At 43.3% G+C, this 14,452-nt stretch overlaps 1 protein-coding gene across 5 annotated transcripts in view; it reads left to right on the forward strand.

Annotated features, from left to right (window-relative positions):
- FGFRL1 (fibroblast growth factor receptor like 1) overlaps positions 1-14,452 on the forward strand; it is a 185,861-nt gene that overhangs the window by 151,223 nt on the left and 20,186 nt on the right. For all 5 annotated transcript variants that reach the window (XR_015700031.1, XM_087737546.1, XM_087737544.1 and 2 more), the window contains one exon: positions 13,118-13,198. Coding sequence is in view for 4 of the 5 variants with exons in the window: in XM_087737546.1 (XP_087593672.1) it covers positions 13,118-13,198 (81 nt within the window). In the remaining variant the exon portion in view is untranslated. The remainder of the gene's footprint in view (positions 1-13,117; positions 13,199-14,452) is intronic.

Consider the following 14,452-nt stretch of genomic DNA (forward strand, 5'->3'; position numbering starts at 1 on the left):
AAGCACTGTTTAATAGTAAAAAAATAAATATTTTTTCCCCACAGATAATACTGAGATATATTCTCTGGATTTTGAAGAGAGGACTTAAATGTTCCCATTTGTACCTTTGGTCCACACTGTGGCTTCCAGTGCTCTCCCAGAGCAGTCCTTATGGGGTAACTCAATAGAAAGCTAATAAACTGCACCTGCTTTAGCTTCTAAATATCAAAGAAGGTGAAATAGTTCTTGGAAAATGTTGTTTATGGATCGTCTAGGCAAGGTCATAGGTGGCAGCTAACACTGGTTAGATGTTAGCTAGCTCTGGTTCATTGACAAGCACTGAATTCAAATTGCAGCCCTAGTCTGTCTTCTCGATTCATTTATATGGTCTCCATGCCTTTGTTCCCTATCTGCAAAACAGTATTACTCATGCAGAGTCTCTGCCACTCTTTCTTCATCTCAGTGAGATGAACCTTTAAAAGAGGTTCAAGGTATGAACTGCACTAACATGGGATGCGTTGCATCTCTGACTGTAGAGGGTTCTGAGTGTTGGGGAGAGCTGTACCCTCGCTCTCCAAAAAATGCAGTAACTCTGTGACTGAGCACCCAAAAGCTGTTGAATTCTACCTAAAATAATCTTGGGTTTCACGTGTTTTCTTAGGTAGCTTCTGTCTCTGGTCTTTTATGATCCTACACTGGCTGTTGTTCTCATACACTGCTGGTCATGTGCTAGGACAGGCATTTTTTTAAAAAAAAAACACAACGCAAAAAACACAAGGGAATTTAATTCCAACCCACAGGAATGACGATACTACACTAGTCATTGTTTTGAAGTATGTTTTAGAAATTTGTAATGACAGCATTGGGATTATATAGTTAATTGTGGAGCAACCATTTTTACAATTTGTGTTTTACGCCACATGGAAAACTATAATTTACTCCAAGTAATTAGGTTAGGTTTAATTTTGGTGAGACATAGACCCATATTATCCCATGTAATATACTGTAATCCTCACGTTAGGTAGGGTGCCAAGTATTCCGTTTGTTTTGGGAGCCAACAAAATTGCCACTTGTCCAGAGTTGTTCTTGGATGGAACTGTGAAAGTGGTAAGATTTTGCTACTTAAACCAGTTTATTATTAGTCTGACAATGACCCAGAGATATATGTATCATTCATTGAACATTATGTAGAAGGTGTATGGCACTTCACTAATAAAATTATGTATTTAAGAGCATATGGGGGCAATGTTGAAAGGCTTGACATAATCAGACAATGAGGCTACTTTCTGTCTTTCGTGATTGCATCCCAAAATCTCAATTTCTTTAGCTTCTTGTCATGTTATAAAGTATAGTGGTCAGAGAGATTGCACCGCTGACATATTGCTATTAAACTACTGCATATCAGTTTGTTAATAAAAGATAAGTCTAAGTTAAAAAAAAAAAGAGTAAGCTAAAATTTGTTTTTCCTCTCTACCCTTTCAAATGCTTTTTCTGTGCATTCTGTCTTAGTGGTTTACCTGTCCTTTAGAAAGTCCATTTATCAAAAGATATTTGAGTATATAGTCATAGGTTGGTGGCTGTTCAGGGGCTGACAGCTGCAAAGGACATATTTTTTAAAACCCATATTTATTGCATATATGGACTGTTTTCTGAAATACTTCTCTTTACTTCTGAAATTTGAGAGGAAGGATTCCCTAAAAACATTTTATGCCTTACTGAATATAACTAACATCTTAGACACTGAGATTTTTATATGTTCTGTAATGTCCAATTAAAAACTGTCATCCTCTGTTGATTTCTTAGCACTTTACCACTTATAGGTGCTGTTATTTCTTGAAATCAAAGATAAAACGTAATAGGCTAATGATGGATCTTGATGAGGTGTGATTTTTTGCCTCAAGCAAACACATATGGGGCTCACTTTTCCTATTAAAGATGTTAAGCAGCAGTCCTCTCTGAGAGTTTCCTTCATTTGGTAATTGTCATACTGCATGCGATGTTTCATTCTCTTCCATACGAGATATTTTTACTTTTCTACCAGAAGACTATGAAATATGTAAGCCCATAAAGAATGTTCCAATAACTTTCAAACTGGTGTTGAAGAAACAGCTGGATCCACATTCATGTCTGTAAAGCCCAGTATTGCAATTCCCAGTTCATCATGATGGATTGGGTAATTCCACACTAAGGAATTAACTCAGTGTTTGGAAGGGACAGGATTGTACAATTGATTATTTTCGTTTGATTATAAATGCCATCCAGAAATAATTTCTGTACTCAGTCACTGACATATATGACCTCTCTGTCCTTCCAACCCTTCTGGAAATTTCTTTGTGCTGGCTATTTTGACCATATGAACATTCAGGGAGATAGAACATGTACCAATGATGTTCCTGCACATCTTGGTGAAGGAAATAATAAACATTGATCAGTGCTACTAGGAAGGGGAGTGATAGAGGTATAACTTTATGGGGAACAGCAGCTGTGTAGTGGTTAAAATAGAAGGCTGAGAGCCAGGTCTTATCAGTTTATCCTCGGCTCTGCTGTAATCTTCTTCTTATCATTAACCTTGCATTAGTCCTTTCAGTGGCATGCCTCCCTCCCCCAACCCTAAGCAATTTAGGATTGTTGAAGATGGAATTTTGGCCTATGTTCTTGGGTTCATACCACCTCACTTTTGGCACCCACTGCACGTGGCTGAGGCCCCCTCCATCATCTCTTTTGCAGTCAGGGAAGCGAGGTAGATGTCAACCTGACCTTCTTTTCATTCTCACTCCTAACTTGGGCACTAGATATGATGGGTTTCTAAATTAAGGGCTATTTCAACATCTTTATTTGTCAGATAACAATTAAAATCACGTAGTTCTTCCCAATGTTTAAAAACTTACTATAAGTAACTAATGATTTATTATTATAAATAATAAATGCAATAAAATTGTTATAAATTCAGGTAGGCTGATTGATGTTATAAATGAAGCTTTGCTTCTCAAGTCTGTAAAAATACAAGACCCCCATCATTCTCCCATCAGGCCAAAAACAGGTGGGTGCTAAAAAATATGTTAACGAGGAACCTTAATACATGTGACATCCACTCCATGCCTGCATTACCCAGGCAGTAAACTCTTTAAACAGGGTCTGTCTTTTGTGCAATGTCTAATATACTGGGAACGTGTCTCTAAGAAATCCTTGATACTACCATGGTGCAAGTTACAATTAACAAATACTGGGAAATATTATCAAGTTGTTCAAGGTCTGGAACAGCTGATTGGTAGTTGCTGTCATTTTCATGCTACTATTTCATGCTCAGAAAGTGCTGGTGACAAGGCAGAAGCCTAACCACTCATCTTGTTCTCTGATTTCTTCTCCCTTACATCCTCTGTAGTAGTAGATCAAGAATATAACCGCAGACTGGTGCAGAGCTCTCGGGGCTGCTGTCTGTGTGTGCTGGAGCATGCTGATAAAAAAAGTAACCTCAACAACAACAACAAAGAAAGAAGAACTGGTTTTTTGCCCCCTGTGGAACGGAGACCTGAAGGCAGGCGGGAGGCCTTGGTGTCTGGAGGAGTCGGCATGGCAGAAGGCCTGTGATTGCCTTTGTAATGTAATTGTCATAATAGTAGGCCAGGGAATTGCAGTGGTTCAGTGAAAAGCTCCAGCCGTTTCTCCTTGTGGTTCTTTGTGTGGTTACAGCAGGAGCTGGAGCATCCCTATGTGCAGATGTACCATGACTGAGCATGTGTCTCAGATGCCTGTGAGTTCTGTGGGTGGTGACAGACCACAAGGAGCAAGGGAAGAACTAAACCTTCAGGAAGGCTTCTCCCTCCACAGCTTGTGGAAAGTGGTTGGGGAAGGAGGGGGAGAAAGAGTTATAAAGTAGGTGCAGATCTGAACCAGATGCAGAGTCATGGGGAAAAAGAAGGGGAGGAGAGAGATGAACATGGTATGCACTGGTCTCATCCTGCTCCATGCAGGAGCTCAGAAGAGCTCCAAAGTTCCTCTGTATAGATATAGCCAATAGAGATTTTTTTATGGTCTTCAAGGACTGTTTTTTCATGAACATCCTTTTCTGTTGTGCTTTTTGATTCTTACCGATCGCACCATATTCTCAGTAACAGTGAAGGAGTTACTAAAGCTCTCTTTGGGAACTAGATGAGCCAGCTTTGGCAAATGGATTTGTAAAATCTCTAGTTCAGCCATAGTTAGACCATTATAATTTTAAATTTTCCAAAGACTGAGGCCGGAAAGCTGCATGGCGGAAAAGGACCTGGGGGTGTTGGTCATCAGCCAGCTGAATATGAGCCAGCAGTGTGCCCAGGTGGCCAGGAAGGCCAATACGATCCTGGCCTGCATCAGAAATAGTATGGCCAGCAGGACTAGGGAAGTGATCATCCCCCTCTCCTCAGCACTGCTGAGGCTGCACCTCGAGTACTGTGCTCAGTGTTGGGCCCCTCACTACAAGAAGGACATCGAGGTGCTGGAGCGTGTCCAAAGAAGGGCAACGAAGCTGGTGAAGGGTCTAGAGAACAAGTCTTATGAGGATCGGCTGAGGGAGCTGGGGTTGTTTAGCCTGGAGAAGAGGAGGCTGACGGGAGACCTTATCACTCTCTACAACTACCTGAAAGGAGGTTGTAGCGAGGTGGGGATCAGTCTCTTCTGCCAAGTAACAAGCGACAGGACAAGAAGAAACAGCCTCAAGTTGCTCCAGAGGAGGTTTAGATTGGATATTAGGAAAAACTTCTTCACCATAAAGGGTGGTCAGGCCCTGGCACAGGCTGCCCAGGGAAGTGGTTGAGTCCCTGTCCCTGAAGGTATTTAAAAGACGTGTAGATGTGGCGCTTAGAGACATGGTTTAGTGGGACTTGGCAGTGTTAGGTTTATGGTCAGACTCTAGGATCTTAAAGGTTTTTTCCAACCTAAATGATTCTGATTCTATGATTCTATGAAATAGGACTTCTTTCTCTTCTGCTGGGTAAGTATTCCATAGTCTAGCAGATGCCCCTCTTGGGAAGCTTTCATATATATTCAATTTAAATACTGTTATTTTCTATCTCATTATTTGTGTATTAATCCCTTTATATGCCTAAAATACCCCACTTTTCTGAAGTTCCATCTCTCCACCTTACACATTTACCTCTCTAAGGAAATATGTGATCCCTTTCCATACCAAAGCTTTTTAATCAAGCCCAAACAATAAACCACAGCATTCTTTAGTGGTCTGCAAGAGTTCGGAGCAGGGATATGTCTATGTTGGAATCCCAGCAGATATTGCAGTATTAAGAAGGAATTTGTGGTAAAAGAGTTAGCTCGGGTGCTGGTAGCAGCTTGTGCACAGCAGTGCTAGATTCTCTGTGGGCTGCTAAAACTCTCCAGAGAAGTAGAACTGGTTTGCCTGTGCTGTTGGAGCTAGATTGGTACCAGCCTGTAAAATAAACTAGCTCTGATATGTCTATGCTACGCCATAGTCCCTCCTTCTTTCATTCTGTGGAAGGGAGTTAAGTCTTCTTTGATCTTAAAGCAGTCGCTTCTGATATATGTTCACCTGTGTGTTGAGATGTGGGATGCAGCAATAACCACCAATTAAGAGCTTTGTCATCTACAGGTGATAGGATGGGCCTGTACATCATCATAACTTAAAAATGTAAGTTACTGATCTATCTAGGGACAGAAGTCTTGTTTCTTCACTCCCCAGCCAGGGCTTTGGTCTGTAGACCATGGAGCCTCTCCAGTGTTTCAGGAAGCAGGTGGGCTGCAAACGTTTCTTTTGCAAAGCATCCTGCTTACTGAGAGATTCCCGGTGCTGGGACTGAAGTGAAATCCATGAAAATTTTTGCATGGAAATTCTCATGAAAATGGCCAGAGCTGAAAATACCAAAAAAAGCCAGTAACACAAACATTTTTCATTTTTATTTTTAGGAAATTCCAGTATCAATACCTCTGGTTATTTTTGGCCCAGCTGGAGTCAAAGGCAGTAGGCAGTAAAGTCTTCAGTGCCCGTTACAGAGGCAAATTCTCTGCCAGTAACCTTTTAGTTTGTGTTGCTTTTGTTAGGTTTTTGGGCTTTTTTTTTTTTTGAGACAAGGAGAGTGTTCCTTGGCTATGTGCTCCTCTGAGTGGGTTTCTTCTTTTTCATCTTGAGGGGTTTTGTTTGGCTGGGCCCAAGGAGAGGGATTTCCTCCATGAGATCTTTTTTCTTCCCTCCAAATATTCCTGATGCCTTCATTTTCACTGTGCCCTTCCAAATAAATTCTAAACACATTTCCTGTCTTTTCATAGCATCAGCACTGTTAATACAGTAGGTAACACTGTTAATACAGTAGGCAGGTTAAGGAATGGTGCGCATGACATGAAGGGTTGATGGAGGAGCTATGAAAAACATCCAAAATAGTATCTAAGATTTACAGCAGGTTTGTGTTAGTGAGATGAGTTCACTGGAGTTTTGTCCTGTCTGCCTCTGGCAGAAAGGAGGGTTCAGAGAGGAGGTTTACTAAATTAGAAGTCAATGATGGGAGGAAATTCAGCATTAATCAAGATGAAGACTTTGCATCTTAATCTTTTTCATGATTTCAAATCAGCTTTGGGATTCATCTATGGATCACCAGTCCCAAGGGTCCTGAAGCCATAATTCAGACCTTGCAAACCTACAAAACAAGCTGAAAAATCACAAGATCTCAAAAATGAGTGTTTTGTTCCTTTTCCTCCAAGCTTTTAGGGTATGTTTGTGTAGAGTTGTTCTTCACAATCACAGATGTTAAGAATTGTTATTCAATAACAAAAAAAATTAGATTCTCAAGTAGTCACTTGCCAGGATCAAGGTCCTCCAGAAACACCCCAAATATCACAAGACGAGCATTTAAAATCCTGGCAGCTGGCAGTGGTAGCTTTCAGATTGAAATCATGTGCTAGCCAGTAGGTTGGGATGTGTTTCCCTGGCCATTGGGGGTTAATACCAGCTGAAATTCTAGTGAAACCTGGCGTGTTAATCCACATTAAGGAGATCTGAGGAAAGCAAGTGCTTTAATCCCCACAAACCCAGTGATAAAGTTGTTACTGCCTGCCTACATATATACCTCATTGACCATTCATCTGGGTGGGCATCAGATGAACCAGTCGGGATAGCAGAAGACTCCCTAAAACAAAGTACAGAATGATCTTTCCCTTGTGTTTCCCCTTAAATTCCAGAAAGTATTCCAGGAAATCCTGAATTTATCAGAGATAAACTGCAGAGACCTACTTTTTCAGATTGTACTTACTTTCATGTCTGTTTATCTTCTATCTACTGCGCCATTAGGACTACTGAAAAATAAGTCCAATCACTTCCTGGTCTAAGTTTATGGTGTGTTCCCACCTGTCAGTTTTACTGGTTAGGCTCAGCAGGACAAATTCTGATTTAACTCCTAGGAAGGCCCAAGAACCACCTCCTACAAGCAACTTGTGTTTTGTCACTCACTAGACATCTGCAGCAGTGAAGGACGTTAGGGAGCAAATATGATGTGCAAATATGATGCATCTGGGTAAACGCAAGAGTCAGCTCTTAAAGCTGGAGTTCAGAGAGATCTCTTTCATTCATCCATGGGAGAAGGCCTCATTATAATTGTTCAAGCCTGACTGGATTACATCACTTTCCCCCTCATTTCACTCCCTCCCCGCTTACCTCCCTCCTTTTATTTACACCCCTTGTTTGGCAGCAGCGTTGAGCAGGGGCTGCCTTAATGATGCATGCTGATCGCTTCATTCCCTGTTGCCCCCCCATCACCTCCCCCAGTGCTTTGAAGTGTGCTCAGGTCTCAGGCTCCAGTTCAGAGGTCACTTTGTTTATTTATGCAAAGCTGGCTCATCTGTGAAATGGGGCTTTCAAGGCCTCTGACATCAAAGACTCCAAAGCTGGTCCCATCAAGTCAGAGCAGGGACAGGCCTTGCATTATAACAAATTAAAGCAACTTTGTGAATCATAGAGAAATATTCCAGCTACATTTTTGCTTCAAAAATCGGGCTGTTGTTTTGACTCGTGGTTGGATGCTCAGCACATAGTATTGGCCTGAAAACCAGTCATACCCGTTCAGCTAAAACACGAAGCCTTCCTGGAGAGTCTGTGGGTAAATAAAATTTGATCCTGACTCAGTAACAGTCAGTGAATATTTCCCATCAGTTTCTCTCAGAGCAGGACCGTTATGCAGAATTTTCCATTTGTTTTAACTTTTAAGAGGGAATGGAACAATTCTGCTATGGTAATAAACAGTAACTATACCCCGCTTATGTGGCACTCTTTGTCCCATAGGATCCCCGAAGTGCTTTGTCAATTGATGGAGTTACATACAGAAATCCCTTTTCCTGCAGAAATCCAGCCTGCTTTGGGACAGGGGGTAGACCAAAAAGACACCTTGCAGGCAATAAGTGTAGAGCATCGTGCTTTCTGGGGTGAGAAAGGGCAATTTGGCCCATGACGTCAGCATTGATAATCAGGGCCTCATACACTCAGATATGTCAAGTCTCATGCAAAACCAATCCCGTGACTGCCCCTTTCAGCTCCACCACGCACTTCCCCAGCACAGCGCCAGCATCTCAGTCCTGTGGAATCTCAGACCTCGAAGCCAGCTTGGAACGAGATCCTGAAGCAAGAGGGAGGCAATGGCTGGAGAGTAGCTGGGGATCACGCCACTGGGATGACATTTCTGAACAATGGGCTGATGCCTCTGGATCCATCCTGGCCCTGTCTTGTATGGCCAGGTGCAGTATTTGGAGGGGAAGGGACTGCATGAGTTTGTCCCATGTCTCCAAGTCTATCACCTGACATGATATCAGAGCCTTCCACTTCAGGTTTCTTGACTAGCTAGCAAGCTTTGTAATACCATGGAACCAAATTGTACAGTGAGGACACCTAAATCATGTATGTTTTCTTAGCCTCAGATACTTGTGACATAAAATTAGTCAGTGATTATTTTTCAAGGCAGATTTTCCACTTCGTCTTCCAACTGGCTGCTCTCCTAAGCCCATGATACTGTCCAAGAAGTCCAGTACAGGATGACCTTCCAATATAGGTCACAGAAAAGGGAGCTTGTAGGAAACTTCAGCAGCTCATCCTTCTTCGCACTGCCCCTTGCAGTAATCTGCTGGCAGCAAAGCTGGCAATGCTGCATAGCTGGTCCCTGCTGCCCTTTGGCTGCAGGCTGATTTTTTTGCATGTACTTATACCCCTGACCTGCCTGCTTCAGTGGAGGTGACAAGAGCATGAGCAAGCAATTGGCTTATTAGGTCATTTTTGAATATAGCTAAGACTCATGTGATTTCTGCTACTAACTCATTGTTTTGTATGCTGGTCATACATATCTGAATGTGGCTCATTTTTTCAGACCCAGTTGCATTTGTAAAGCTTGGGGTGAAATGCAAACAGGTCTTCAGATCTGGCACTATTAACCAGGCTTCAGACTGCAGGTTTGGGCTGAACCAGATGCCTCTGAACTTTCAGGAAATTTGGTTTTGCTTTCAGTGTCATAGATCCCTCCCTAGGAGTGAGCAGGCTGACCAAAGTGTGTTTGGGGTACAGAAAGATATCCATCCTTGCTAGCACAGGGACTAGAACAACTGCAAAAGTGTTTCCCGACCCTAGGAAACCACTTGATATTAAAATTAAAAACATAAGAAAGTTCTTCAAAACAGGGAGAGACAGATTCTTTCCATGCAGCCACAGTACAAACTTTGGATGGGGCAGGTGGAAGTCAAATCTTGGTGACATCTGAATTAAACAGGGGTCTTCCATCCTAAGGGTGTTCCTGAGATATGTCTCCCACAGTGCTGTTCCACTTTATGTAATAATAAGCTCTTTTTTGGCTCTCTGAGACCACAGTTCAGAGCTTAAGACGCTCACCCGAGGTGCAAGAGGGGAGGTTCAAATCCCTCTCTGAATGCAGCAGAAGAGGGACTTGACCCTGGGTCACTCACATCCCAGGTTAACGCTTTATCGTATATCACTAGCTGTTCTGCTGCCTCACTCACACTTTTCAGTTTGACTGGAGATTCCTGGGCTTCAGGAAATCTTCCCAAAATGAGTTTCATCCAGTTCCTGGGTCTCGTGAATCAGCTTTTTTCCTACGGTTCTCAAGTGTGAGTTTGCTCAGATACAGTCATGCTGAAGGTAGGAGCCCAATTCACTGTGTGTTGCAGCTGGAATGGAGACTGCTGTAACATCCCTCACCCAGTGTGCAGCTCTGGGGGTGGGAAGGAGTAGTTTTGCTCTACATGAGTTTCCATGCTTATGACATTTCCCCACCACCATCAAGACTTCTGCTATGTGGTGTTGTTAACATTACCACATTCCTAACAACAGTGAAACCGGTTCCAGTGGTTCTAAAACAACGTGTCTAAATGCATGCAGTTATTTATTTCAGTCTTGCTCCTCCACCAAATTATCTATTTCATAGGCTCAGCACGGTGGCATTAGTTATCCTCATCTCTTCCCCCCAAAATGATTTTTTTCTGGGTTTGGTAGGTTACTCCACAGGTTTGCGATTTGGCAGGATAACAACTGAAGAAGCATCTTCAAAGGATCAAACGGTTTCAGAGCAATTTTACTTACATCAAGAGCTTGGCAGCATGTGAAGAAGTGTTGGGAACGCCAGTCAGTCCTTGTGTGTAGGCAGGAGGAGTGCACATGGGCTGACATACTGTAACATGAGGCAGGAGGCAAGGGAGGATATACTGCTCTTTGTACATCAAGCTGAGTAGGATTAAGATATAATTGACAGAACATTGCCACTTAAACGTCTTAACCACTTTTAAAATGTTCGGCAGTTAACAATGGGCAGGAATCCTACATCTCTGGCCGCAGTTTTTCTTTCTTCTCCATTACTTAATACATTTTCCTAATTGTGCTAAGCGATTTACAAAGTTCTCTGTCGGAGAGCATCCAAGATTTCATTCGTAGCACTACTGATATTTATGTGAAAAACTGTACAAATGCCAGAAGATAATTGATTCAGTGTTTTGACTGAAAGGAGACAATCTGTCATATGCAAGCCATCATATATAATGGGTATATTTGTATTCCCTGCATTCGATTTGCGAAGGCTGTAAAAATATATTTGTAAAACACAGCACATGGGTTACTCGTCTCCTCTGTAACACAGGCTGTGGGCCAGCCTCGGCAGAGCCTGGACAGTACGTTTGCACTCACGGACCTGTACGGGAGTTGTTGTTTCCTGAGCATGGCGGTGTTTCACGCTGCTTCCCTGTGGTTTGTGCTGGGAGCTGGCTGGAGCCCCTGGGAAAGCCTCTGGGTTTCCAGTGATGGACGGAGGGCGAGAGGGAGGTGGGAAAGGGCAGTCGGCTGGAGTGAGCTGCCGAAGTAAGAGCACGGCGTGCTTCTGCCCTGAAAGTTTTCTTTTCCCCTCGAAGTGACAGCTGCACATACCTCTGGGGGGAACTGTGCTGAAGTAACCGCAAGGAGAAGGGAAAAATCTGTCAGGGGCGAGAGGGGACAAACCCATATGGCATTGCAGCCTCTCTGCTTAAGGGACAGCGGCAAACGAGACTGGAGCATGTGTCGGCATAAAATGCTCCATGCTGAAGAGATGAGATGGTTTTCCAAAACAGCGGAAACTGGGGTGAGGATGGGGTTAAACACACATTCTTCTCGCACAAAGACTGCACACAAGTTTACGCACCAAGCACTGTTTAAGTACAACCTGACTTCTAAAACAACTGTAAAGAGCAGCTCTACTATTTATACATTGGGGGGGTGGGTGGGTCATGCTCACGTATAAACTGAGATAAGTTTTTCCTCTCTGCTGCAGAAACTACAGCAAGAAATTTCCTCTCTTTTGCTCATGAGACCTTTTTCTTATGGCTTTTAGGAGTTGGGCATTTGGAGGGATTCATTCCTTAGGTCAGATATTTCCACTTCTCTTGATTTTTTTTTTTTTTTACACCATTGCAGAGCAGTTTCTTATTGAGGTGAACTTTTTCCCAGCCTTCACCTGACCGATCTCTGAAAATCAAACTTCACATACTTCAGTGCACTTTAGCTAGGAGCTGAGTAGCTCTTGAGCAAGATCTTCAACTCAAATCCAGCTGCTGTATGGGGCTGTGCCACCTGTAGAGCACAGAAGTAGCCTTGAAAGAGCCATACTTTGCTGTGCCCATCACCTGTAGGTGCCCAAAGTCCCTCAGGTGAACCTCCCTCCTGGTGTGACACATTGCTATACAAGGATGCTCTGAGCTGAGCACTTGTGCAATAGAGGTCGGGTTGTTACTGGAGGAGGAAAAAACTTCACATCTGGGCACTGCAGAGGTGCGAGTCCAACAGCATCACCTGGGTTGCAGAAGGAGGCTCAGGGCACTCTTCTGCTCCCTCAGCCCTCGTAGGTGGCCATATCACAGTGGCAATTTGAGATGGGGGCTGCTGGAGAGGTGGGGGTTTCACCCTGTGGTGATTTCTATTTCTCCTAGCAGTACAGGGCAAAGAGTTGAGACCTTGATGCTGCTCTGTGGTAGTGGTATAGACAACTAGAGTGAAAAGGGATGAAGCAGTGTGTTGCGGATACAGGTAGATGGGTGGTCTTAATTAAAAAAAAAAAAAAACAAAAAACAAACCACAAACAGCTTTTCAATTCAATATTACTTTCTCCAGCCATAGCTTTGCATTCAGAATCCCTTGAGGGCTCATTTGACCCCAGACCTGCTTGCTTTCCTGATTTTGTATGGAAGCTGAAAGGCGAATTAGTGGCCCCAATTCCATTGCTTGTGCTCTGTGTGGCTGATCACATAAGTCTTCCCCCACCTCCTAGGTTTAATTATCTGTAATTTTGATTTATACCGTTATTTGCATACAAGGTACAACAGATCAGCTCCTCCTAGGGAACAGCAACCTGTAAACATAAACAAAGAGGCTTTTGTCAGCTATTAATGGAAACATTGATTAATCTCCCATTGCTTTGGTAGCCTGCCGAAAAGCTCATAAAGCAGCAAACTAAATTGTTCATTAAACTGGCCAAGCTGTAAGTGCCAGGATGTGGATGCCAAATGTATGTTGAGTGTGTTTCAGCTGCATGGTGCCTCCGGGAGGAAATGCATACTCTTGTTATCGTACTGCTACACTGCAGGAGACCTTCTTAACATCTTCCATTTCCTTTCCTTTCCTTTGCAGATGATGCCAGCTCAGGAAAGGATAGCCAGGTACCTGAAGGCTCCAATGGAGAATATGAAGATCATTCTGGGAAGCAATGGGGTAAGGAGCATTGTATGTTTTTTGCTTTTCCTCGGTTCTTGGTTCAGTGCTGTTCATGCAGCACATTTCTCAGTTGCTGAAGGAAAGGAAAGGCAGAGCGACTGGAGTGAGTTCTCCCTACAGATGGTCAAATAATAAACAGAGCGTCAGCTGAACATGTCAGTGTGAATGGATCCCATCCAAGGGTCCTTCTGTGAAATGCAGCCCGTGGTCCGCTCTAGGGCCCCCTGCCATATACCCCAGCATGGTTCTCCCTTGCATTTGTTTTTCTGGGCAGTGACTTTCTTTTGCATGTGCAGCTATTATAGCTTTCACAGACTGTCTATAAAAGGCATATTGACTTTAACAGCGATATTTCCAAAAGCCTTCAGTGCCAACATAACACTGTTCCCACTGAGGGCAAATGGGAGGTCTGACTTCACTTCAGGAGAATTAGCATTAGGCCAAAGCTGAGTATTTTTTAAAATTACCCTCTCTTTTAGACACCTGCATGAACTTCTCTAAGCCCTAGCCTGTTCAAGCATAGGATTTTGATGCTGTTGCAGAGCTTTGGGGAACTGCTAAAACCTCACTTGGAACAGGTTCTGAATCACTGCAAGACTTGCACATCCAAAGTTTGGTCCAAGCACTCCTTGAAGGACAATAAGTTGTCAGGCTGATGCCAAACAGCTTTTGGCCATTACTGACAGCAGTGTGATGTGAGTTTATGACCTCGCGGGATGAAGCACAGCATTTCCATTTTGCTCTTGCAGTACATCCCTTCCTTTAATTTTATAGTACAGAGGTGGCTTTGTACCACATTCATGGCCAGGGAGTAACCTCATAGGAATGGTAGGGGTGGAACCTGTCAAGCTTTCACCGTATGAGTCCCCACCACTTGAGCTGAAGCCAGTTTTCTTCAGGAGCTGGCAAACAAGGGATGTGGTGTGCTGTGGTGTAGTCCAGTCCACACCTGGAGGAGGCAGTGCCATAATAGCTTTGAATTACAGATTCATCTGAGCTTGCTCTGGGAGAGGAAGGTAACCTCCACTCATTCTGGAAAAGGATGACAGCATTTTGGAGCTAAAAAAAGGATGGCTTAGATAAACTACAGGTCAGGAGTCCTTCAGGAAGGATTCAGCAGCTAGCAAGAAAAGCTGCCATCTCTCTGCTCTTCATTGCCCTGGTGGAGATACGAGCAGACATTGAATGCCATGGCAGATGTGCTCCAGGTAGAGCTGGTGGGTGATGGATCAATACAACAATAATATTATG

Source organism: Nipponia nippon, unplaced genomic scaffold, assembly GCF_047370975.1.
Source record: "Nipponia nippon isolate SJK-2023a ecotype South Korea unplaced genomic scaffold, ASM4737097v1 scaffold_6, whole genome shotgun sequence".
Classification (NCBI taxonomy): domain Eukaryota; kingdom Metazoa; phylum Chordata; class Aves; order Pelecaniformes; family Threskiornithidae; genus Nipponia; species Nipponia nippon.